Genomic DNA, 10,475 nt, shown 5'->3' with positions numbered 1-10,475 from the left:
CTTTAACAGACTATCATATATACATTTTTTGCAGGTCATATTCCGAACTACGGCACTGATCCGTTCGTGGTCGCTACTCACCCAGACGGAGGCCAGGGAGCATTTGGTTACTGGATCTTTCCGCTGGGAGATGGTACCTCGGGATATCTTCAACCGGTTTGGATAACGGTCATGTAATAGGATAGGTACTTAGTTTCCCTGTCTAATTTGAGCCGGCCGGTTGTGGCATCTTGTCCTGGCTAGTTGGTGTTTCTAGCCTTTATTTGGCTCTGTGTGAGCTTTCTGTACTTTTTTTTACTTTTGGAGACCTTTGGAATCATGTTGGTACTTCTTTATTTGGTTATTAACATGGCCGTATGCATCGTTCTGATGCAGAGGTGGGGGAATCCCCCTTTTCGAAAAAAAGGTCATTACGTCAGACACCAGAATATTTATATCCGGTTAGCTGTTTAATCCTGGCGGACCTGATCAAAGCACGGTGCTTCTTCTATGATGGAAAAGGCACGGTGCTTTGTATACAGACAAGGATCTATATATGGTCTTCCGTTCGGACGTGTGTGTCACCTAGCAAGTAGCAACACAAACAATCCCTTAAAAGGGAAGGAAACAGCTCGCAGACAAATTCGTCTGAACTGTTCTTGTGCCTCCATGCTTGTTCTTGTTCCTGGCTGCTATATATACACACAGGGAGAAGCGATCGAGGGAACACTCTTCTCGAAGCCAGATATGGATTCCAGAACAGCATTCTGCGGCGCTCTGCTACTGCTGGTGACGCTGCTGCCTCTTTCAGCCAGCGCGCCGAGCAAAGTAAGATCCATGCTCGATTCCTCTTCGCACAGCATTTATCTTATCTTCTTTCCCATCTTTTACTGAGAACATTTTCTTGTTGAAATTTCAGCTCTACATTGTGTATATGAGGGAGAAGAAACATGATGACCCGTCCGTGGTCATCGCGTCGCACCATGACATGCTAATATCTGTTTTTGGGAGGTACTACTGGCTATGAGTTTCATGTCGCATCATAGATGTGTTAGCAGGAAACAGTCGTGATTTGCTCACCTCCCTTTTGTTTTATTATTACTTGAAACAGCAAGGATGAAGCCGTGAGGTCGATAGTTTACAGTTACAAGCATGGATTTTCTGGGTTTGCGGCTATGCTAACAAAATCTCAAGCTGTGGCAATCGCAAGTAAGTAATTGTCAACCCTTTTTTTATAAGACGGGGTTAACCCCCCGGCCTCTGCATCATCATTGCAATTTACACAACCATATTTGTTTGGAGTATGATTATTAATTGTCAGTCCTGAGGTGCCATGAGCTTGCTATCTTTATATCAACTTGCATGATCGAAATGAACTAATCAACATATATGAATGTAGAATTTCCTGAAGTTGTCTCTGTGAAGCCTAATATTTTTCACAAAACGCACACAACTCGGAGCTGGGATTTCCTTGGCCTTGACTATAATCAACCGCCACAACAAACGGGGCTCCTCAAAAGAGCAAAGTATGGTGAAGATGTCATTGTGGGTGTGATCGATACAGGTTCGTAATCCCATCCTTAAGTTTAAACCCAAAACATGAGAAATCCCAAGACCAGGAATCAATTAACCCCATGGATGTAAATGCTTCTTTATAGGCATATGGCCTCAATCACGAAGCTTTGATGACAACGGCTATGGCCCGTGCCGGCACGGTGGAAAGGAAAATGCCAGAGTGGCCAGAAGTTCAACGCCACTGGTTGCAACAGAAAGATCATCGGTGCGCGGTGGTATGGCCGTGGCATCAGTGCCGAGTCACTAAAGATCGACTACAAGTCACCTAGGGACCTCAATGGCCATGGCACACACGTCGCCTCAACTATCGCCGGTGGGGAAGTGCAGGGCGTGAGCTATGGAGGCCTAGGCATGGGCGTGGCACGTGGCGGAGCACCACATGCACGACTTGGTATCTACAAGGTGTGCTGGGTGGATGAGGGTTACCCTGACGCGGCGGTCCTTGCTGCCATCGATGACGCCATACATGATGGGGTTGACGTCTTGTCGCTCTCTGTTGGAGGGGTTGGTCAGGAGTACTCTGGGACGTTGCATGCTGTGCAAAGAGGGATCTCCGTCGTGTTCGCCGGAGGGAATGATGGCCCTGTGCCACAGACAGTGACGAATGCCGTGCCATGGGTTACGACGGTGGCCGCTAGCACGATTGACCGGTCTTTTCCGACCCTAATATTGCTTGGGAACAAAGAAAAGCTGATGGTACGTACCAAACAATTTCACTCCTTTGTTTTAAAAAAGTATGTAAATTATTTCTTATATTTTCCATCTCTTAAGAAATATTACAGGGAAGTATTACCTTGCCCTTCTCAAGGAATTGAAAAACCCCATGGAAAATATTAATAATGGATAAAAAAACAGGTGAAAAATGTTATTGGATAAGACGTGCTCCAATCCTGAAATAGTTCATATAAGATAGCATGAATGTGGAGGATTGGTCAATCTGGATTTTTTCCTACAATTTTACTAAATAATAACCTTTTGACTCTCTGAGCACGAAAGTGACGTTCAAACCAACCCGTGGAAAATAAATGGTTTGCTCCTCCTTGAAGCTTTACTTAAATCATTGCTGGTTCTCCACCAACTATATCGTATCTTGTAGCTTTCCTCAGTTAGCTTGTTCTTTAATTTGTGATCAATTTCAAACGCAGGGGCAATCTCTAAATTACAATGCAGCTATGAATAACAGCGGCTCTCAGGCCCTTGTTTTTGCCGGGAGGTAATGAAAGAAACCAGTCTCTTGACGACATTTGATTAATAGTAAATGCCGCGCTTTAGGACAAAACCATGTTCAATTTTAAAACTTTTGAGCAGCTGCGACCCGGAATCACTGGCCTTGGGCAATGTCAAGGGCAAAACCGTCCTTTGTTATGCACCAGAAGAGGCATCGCGGTGGTCGCCCCAGTTAATACTCCCTTATGCCATCAATTACACTATTGAGGCCGGTGCAAAGGGCCTCATCTTCGCACAATACACCGCCAACAATCTTGACAGCCTGGTCGGGTGCGAGGGATTTATGCCTTGCGCTCTGGTGGATTTCGAGATCGCACATCGAATTTCCTCCTACTGGGACATGACTGAGTGAGAATTTGTCGAATTGTTGGAAACTGCAGTGTGAAAATATTTGAACAGTCAGTTTGCCATCTCCTTATACAAGAACTAATTCATGTTTGTCATGTGTCTAGGAATCCGGTGGTGATGGTGTCTCCGGCTGTAAGTGTTGTTGGAAATGGGGTGTTGTCGCCGAGGGTCGCCTCGTTCTCCTCCAGAGGTCCAAGCCTATTGTTCCCTGGCATACTGAAGGTGTATATCATTATCAACTTAAGGCAAATAGTTGAATTTTTGTCACTGTTTGTTTGCTATCTAGCCTCTCTAGTTTTTCAGAATTAAAGACTTACATACCTAATTCATGATAAAAATTAATGTTTTGACAGCCCGACATTACTGCTCCTGGCGTCAACATATTGGCAGCGGTGCGCGGCTCCTACGTGTTCTATTCTGGGACATCAATGGCGTGCCCACATGTCTCCGCAGTGACTGCGATGCTCAAGTCGGTTCACCCTCAGTGGTCACCTGCCATGATCAAATCGGCCATCGTCACCACAGGTAGGAAAGTAATAACCAAAATACGTCAAAATAACTCATTTGAATATATGACTAACTTGATGATTCCTTGGCATTGGTTGAAGCATCTGTGATCGATCGTTTTGGCATGCCAATCCAAGCAGAAGCAGTCCCAAGGAAACTAGCCGACCCCTTCAACTTTGGTGGTGGACACATTGACCCAAATAGAGCCGTTGACCCTGGCTTGGTTTACGACGTTGATGCAAGGGAGTACAACAAGTTTTTCAACTGCACCCTTGGATATTTAGGCGGCTGTGAGTCCTACTACCTCAATCTCAACCTCCCGTCAATTGCCGTGCCAGACCTCAAGGACCGTGTCATGCTTCGGCGCACCGTGACTAACATTGGGCCAGCGGAAGCAACATATCATTTAGTGGTTGAAGCTCCAGCGGGGATAGACGTGTCCGTAGAGCCATCTGTGATCAATTTCACCCAAAGCACTAGTAAAAGCGTGACGTTTATGGTGACATTCACAACAAGGCAGAGAGTACAAGGAGGATACACTTTCGGGAGCTTGACATGGTCAGACGGAAGTACCCACTCAGTGAGAATTCCTATTGCGGTACGGACTGTGATACAAGACTTTGTTGCAGATACATCTTAAGCTCATATTCTTTGTATTATACACATAATTTATGTATTCATGTGGTTGGCATAAGAAAATGTAGAAGAAACACTTTAATTTTGTACATCATCACAGGAAATGTTATACTGGAATAAAATACGATTCTTTGCTAAGGAGAGGTTTATTCACAAACTTTTACGAAAAATGAATTAATGAGAAAACCACGGATCATATCGACATGAAATAGATTAAGGGAGAACGAATGATCAAATCTCCGGAACCTTTCTTTCTGGATGAAAACGTTTCTAAACTGGAAGTGAAAAGAAATAAACACGATCAAATTTTCTTAGCTGGGCCAAAATCACCGAATTCATGAATGGCTGCTAATGTCCAAAATGCTCGTGTTAGTACATTGAAGTTAATTTAGATTTACATTGTAGTTTGCACGATTTCCTTTGTGATATCAAAATTTTTATGCCTTGTTGTCCTTGGGTCCAAACGTCAAGATCCTTATTTTTGCGTTTGTCAATTAATTGTTCTGAGCGCCCATGTCCATTTTAATTCTATTGCTCCAGATAGGATTCTTTGGCGGGTGAAAATAATAATCTAATACACATGAAAAATAGTTTAATAAAATTCAGTTTCACATTCCTTTTGTAATGATGGATTATCCCCCACCCTTACCTCGTCCTCGGTATGTCTCTTCCGATTTGAGTATCATTGACCTTAATGCCCCACTCCTCACGCTGGCTATGGAGGAGGTTGTGTGAGCCACCCGCGTGGGGATCCAATGGTTGTCTCCCATCAACTCCTTCCGTCTATCAATTTCTCTTGGCGTTCTAAGTTCCACGAAATTTATGCCATATTATCCTGACACTTGACGGTCGACACCATCGCTAATCCTCGTCTAGGAGGGTTGTCGAGAGGTTGATTCTGCACACTAAGAGGGAGTTCCACCGCCATCAACTCTTTTCCTCTCATCTCCATCATGTTTCTTCCATCCATATGCAAGTAATCTGTTGTAGGCACGTGGATGGGAATTTGACGATGCCAATCATATAGTAGTGCTAAGATTATAGGGTTTTGATACAACTTTGTTATGCTTAATGTCTACTAATAGGGCCCAAGTAATGTGGTATCATATATTAACCATATAAGTTTTCATGACGCCAATGTGTCTGGATTGTACCTGCAAGTGTGGTATGTACCTATTATAGCCTCAAAAGTGACCCCGAGGGTGACCGGGATATCAATGGGGAGTGTTGTGATTTGATGTTTCCATGTATTCACGAAGTGTTAATGTGTTGGTACGGTTGTCTCACAAAATGACGCCTTAATTACCCTTTGTTTAAACTATGATCACCGTGACATGGGAGGGTAGGACTATAGATGCTGGGCAAGCTCTTGTTCTTATACATAAGCAAGTTCAACTACATACTAATACATGCCTACAAAAGTAGGAGAACATGAGCTTGGTTTTACATGCTTTGTTATGTGCACTATGATATGATTGATGATGTCTATGTAACGTCCCAATATCCATTCTCGGGCCTATGTTTTCCATAAATGTGTGTTCTCTTTAAATACTTGTTAGTTGGCTTTCTCAGTGAAAGAATTGAAAACCATGAGACGAGCTTAGAGAGGCGACCACATCACACTATGTCGGCTCGAATTACTGGATTTATATAATGTAATAGCTGGAGAAACGGATCAGCAAAACCAGTCTTTGCCCTTGTAAATTTATTTTTCGAAGAAAAAGTCTCTTGGAACTTTATTTGAAAACAGGCAAAGTTACATCTTTGAGTACATGCGATTATAGGAAAGTTGGCGGGTCTATATCCTTGACGTGCCCATGGAATATTTGAATGTGTCACGTTTGTCAACTTTGTTACGTATTACCTATACCGCCCGCGTTTGTAGAACGATTAAGACGCATGTGGAACGATTAAGACCCATGTGCAAAGCCGTGGAAGCTTGTTTGAAAGTCGACCAGGTCATTGCACGAGAGAGCATATAATTAATTAAGATCTATATCCGGTTTGGTACTAATAGCCGCCAGGACCTGATCAAAGCATGGTGCTTCTTCCTCATTACAAAAAGCACGGGGATTCCTATATAGACAAAAGGATTAGTCTTTGCTCCTCACGCGTGTGTGTCGCTGTCACCTAACTAACAACACTGAAACATTCCCTCTGAAATGAGAAAAAAGACACTCAAACAAATTGGTTTGAACTGTTCTTGCACCCCATCCTTATTGCTCCTGGCTGCTATATAGACATACAAACCGAACGAGGGAACACAAACACAACAACATAGCACTCTTCTCCAAGCAAGATATGGATTCCAGAACAGCATTCTGCGGCGCTCTCCTACTGCTGGTAATACTGCTGCCTGTTTCAGCTAACGCGTCGAGTAAAGTAAGATACACACCCGAGTCCTCTCTCAATTTGCTTTCTTTCCTGATATCTGTTTTTTGTTGAGAACTTATGCGACAAAATGAATTTCAGCTCTACATCGTGTATATGGGGGAGAAGAAGCATGATGACCCATCCATGGTCACCGCGTCTCACCGTGACATGCTAACCTCTGTTTTTGGGAGGTACTGTAACTAGCTACCAATTCATTTTGTTCAAAACAAAAACAATGAGGAGTTCATGTTGCATCATCGACGTATTAGTCGTGATTTGCTCACCCTCATTTTACTTGACAACAGCAAGGATGAAGCCTTGAGGTCGATAGTTTACAGTTACAAGCATGGATTTTCTGGTTTTGCGGCGATGCTCACCGAGTCTCAGGCTGAGACAATCGCAAGTAAGTGATTGTCAGTCCTATAGGCTCCTACCTATCATCGTATCTACTTGCATGACCGACAAGAACTAATCAACATATTTTGGATGTAGAATTCCCAGAAGTTGTCACTGTGAAGCCTAACACTTATCACGAAACGCACACAACTCGGAGCTGGGACTTTCTTGGCCTTGACCATAACCAAGCAAGACAACAACCCGGCCTACTCAGAAAAGCAAAGTATGGTGAAGATGTCATCGTGGGTGTGATCGATACAGGTTTGCAGTCCGACCCCTCAAGCGTAAATCCTGAATATGAGAAATTCCGATACCGAATCAATTGATTCCCATGCTTATTTATAGGCATATGGCCTGAATCACGAAGCTTTGATGACAATGGGTATGGCCCTGTGCCGGCACGGTGGAAAGGGAAATGCCAGACTGGTCAGGATTTCAACGCCACAAGTTGCAACAAAAAGATCATCGGTGCGCGGTGGTATGAGCGTGGAATCAGTGACGAGGTGCTAAACAGAAACTATAAGTCGCCTAGGGACATTGAAGGACATGGCACACACGTCGCGTCGACCATCGCTGGCAGGGAAGTGCAGGGCGTGAGCTACGGAGGCCTAGGCATGGGCGTGGGACGCGGCGGGGGGCCCCGGGCGGCGGGCCCGAACAAGGTGTGTTGGTTGGGTGGGAGTTGCCCTGAAGCAGCGGTCCTCGCGGCTATCGATGATGCTATGCATGACGGTGTGGACGTCTTGTCGCTCTCGATTGCTGGGGCTGGTCACGAGTTTCCTGGGACGCTGCATGCTGTGCAAAGAGGGATCTCTATCGTGTTCGCCGGAGGGAATGATGGCCCTGTGCCACAAACGGTGGCTAATGCCCTACCGTGGGTTACAACGGTGGCCGCTAGCACGATTGACCGGTCTTTCCCGACCTTGATATCGCTCGGAAACAAAGAAAAGCTTGTGGTACGTGCATGCTACAAACAAACATTCTCCAAGTATTTATTTGGTCTGATCCAGGGCTATAAAATTGGTTTTATAGTTTTTGACAAATTAACTTGATTCGTCTCAGAGCGTGGAAACAAACAAAAAGTACATTTAGCTCGTCCCTGAAGCCAGCTTTCCCTGATTCCTTTAATTACTTATTAATATGTGCTTGATTCGAAATACAGGGGCAATCTCTTCACAACAATGCATCTGTGATCATCGGCAACTTTAAAGACCTTGTTTATGCCCGGAGGTAATGAAATAAAACTTCTGTAGTTATGCATCTGTAATCACTTGACGCATTTGTTGTAGTTGTCCACTTTTGTAACCACGATTCAGTGTTTTATCAACTATACTGAATTACAACTTCTGCGCAGCTGTGACACGGAGTCGTCACTGGCATTGAGCAACGTCACCGGTAAAATCGTCCTATGCTATCAACCCGTGGCAGCGAGAAGCATGCCGCCTCGACAAGCACTTCCCATAGCCATCAATCTCACCACCATGGCTGGCGCCAAGGGCCTCATATTTGCACAGTACACTACTAACCTCCTCGACTTCCTGCCTTTGTGTAGGGGCGTTATGCCCTGTGTAGTGGTGGATTTTGAGATCGCACAACGAATTGCCTCCTATTGGAGTTGGGACAAAGGGTGAGTGCATGTCGTGTTGTCTGAAACAGACTTGAATGCGTTTTCTTCTTCTCCGGAAACTCATGCCAGTCACGTGTCATGCTAGGAATGCGGTGGTGAAGGTGTCACCTGCCATGACCGTTGTCGGAAAAGGGGTGTTGTCGCCGAGGGTCGCCTCATTCTCGTCGAGAGGTCCAAGCATGTTGTTCCCTAGCATACTCAAGGTATATATCATTCTCAATTTCTTAACTTGAGACAATTGTTGCCATTGTCTTGTTTGTTACCTAGCCTTCCTAATTTTCTTAACTTACGACTTCTTAACTAATTCTCAATACACATGTTTGAACAGCCCGACATTGCTGCCCCTGGCGTCAGCATCTTGGCAGCGGACCGCGACTCCTACGTGTTCAAATCCGGGACATCCATGGCGTGCCCGCATGTCTCCGCTGTGACCGCACTGCTCAAGTCGGTTCACCCTGGCTGGTCACCTGCCATGATCAAGTCTGCCATCGTCACCACAGGTGTGAACATTGAAATACAAAAAATACATGAAAACAATTCGTCAAAATATAAAACTGATTTGATTGTTTCTTGTCTTGGTTGCAGCATCTGTGACTGATCGTTTTGGCATGCCAATCCAAGCAGAAGCGGTCCCAAGGAAACTAGCTGACCCCTTCGACTTTGGTGGTGGACACATAGACCCAGATAGAGCTGTTGACCCTGGCTTGGTTTATGACGTGGATGCAAGAGAGTACAACAAGTTTTTGAACTGCACTCTTGGATATTTAGATGGTTGTGAATCCTACTACCTCAATCTCAACCTCCCGTCAATTGTCGTGCCGGACCTCAAGGACCATGTCATGCTTCGGCGCACTGTGACTAACGTTGGGCCAGCGGAAGCAACATATCATTTAGTGGTTGAAGCTCCAGCTGGTATAGATGTGTCGGTAGAACCATCTATGATTACTTTCACCAAAGGAAGCAGTAGAAGCGCAACATTTATGGTGACATTCACCACAAGGCAGAGAGTGCAAGGAGGATACACTTTCGGGAGCTTGACATGGTCAGACGGAATTACCCACTCAGTTCGAATTCCGGTTGCTGTAAGGACTGTGATACAAGACTTTGTTGCGGATACCGCCTAAACTCGTATCTTGTTATTGTAAACCTTCTTTGTGTATTCATGTAGGCCACATACAAAAATGTAGGAGAAACACTCCGTATCGAATTTATACATCATAAAAAAATGTTAAATAAAAATAGTATGATTCTTCTTTGCAAAAGTTTGGTTTCTTCACAAACTTGTTCAAAAATTGCAGTTAATAAGAAATATCGGATCATATATATCATTGACATGAACTAGAGTAAGGGACAACCATGGATGTAAAGCTCACAAACCTTTCTTTCTTGATGAAAACTTTGTTGAACTGAAAGTGAAAAGAAATCAACACAACCGAAATTTCTTTGCTGGGAAAATATCACTGAATTCATAGATGGCTGCCAATGTCTAAAATGCTCGTGTAGTACACTGAAATTAACTTATGTTTATATTATTATCAGATTTTGCACAATTTTCTTTGTACTATCGTGATCAATATTCATCGGTATTGGCGTCCAGACTTGAAGATCCTTATTTTTGCAGTTGCTCATTCCATTGTCCCGACCACCCATGTCCTTTGATTCTACTCCTCTAGACATGGTTCTTAGCCAGGTAAAAATAAATAAACACATGACAATTATGATAATACATTTATGTTTCACACTCATTTTCTATTGATGGATTATCCACCACAATCACCCCCGTCCCCTGAGGTCTCTTCTGATTTGA

General features: G+C 44.1%; 1 protein-coding gene and 1 pseudogene across 1 annotated transcript; both read left to right on the top strand.

Annotated features, from left to right (window-relative positions):
- The first annotated feature begins 554 nt into the window (after positions 1–554).
- On the top strand, positions 555–4,410 carry LOC125520324 (annotated as a pseudogene).
- A 2,084-nt stretch (positions 4,411–6,494) lies between these two features.
- Positions 6,495–9,924, top strand: LOC125520322 (subtilisin-like protease SBT3.9). Its single transcript, XM_048685216.1, has 10 exons — positions 6,495–6,654; positions 6,745–6,836; positions 6,951–7,048; positions 7,138–7,302; positions 7,387–7,997; positions 8,204–8,271; positions 8,396–8,668; positions 8,754–8,871; positions 8,997–9,168; positions 9,254–9,924. The coding sequence occupies exons 1-10, from the start codon at positions 6,574–6,576 to the stop codon at positions 9,790–9,792; spliced, it is 2,217 nt and encodes a 738-aa protein (XP_048541173.1). The 5' UTR covers positions 6,495–6,573; the 3' UTR covers positions 9,793–9,924.
- Positions 9,925–10,475: the final 551 nt, after the last annotated feature.

Source organism: Triticum urartu, chromosome 7 (assembly GCF_003073215.2).
Source record: "Triticum urartu cultivar G1812 chromosome 7, Tu2.1, whole genome shotgun sequence".
Lineage (NCBI taxonomy): Eukaryota > Viridiplantae > Streptophyta > Magnoliopsida > Poales > Poaceae > Triticum > Triticum urartu.
This window is presented reverse-complemented; position numbering and strand designations above follow the sequence as displayed.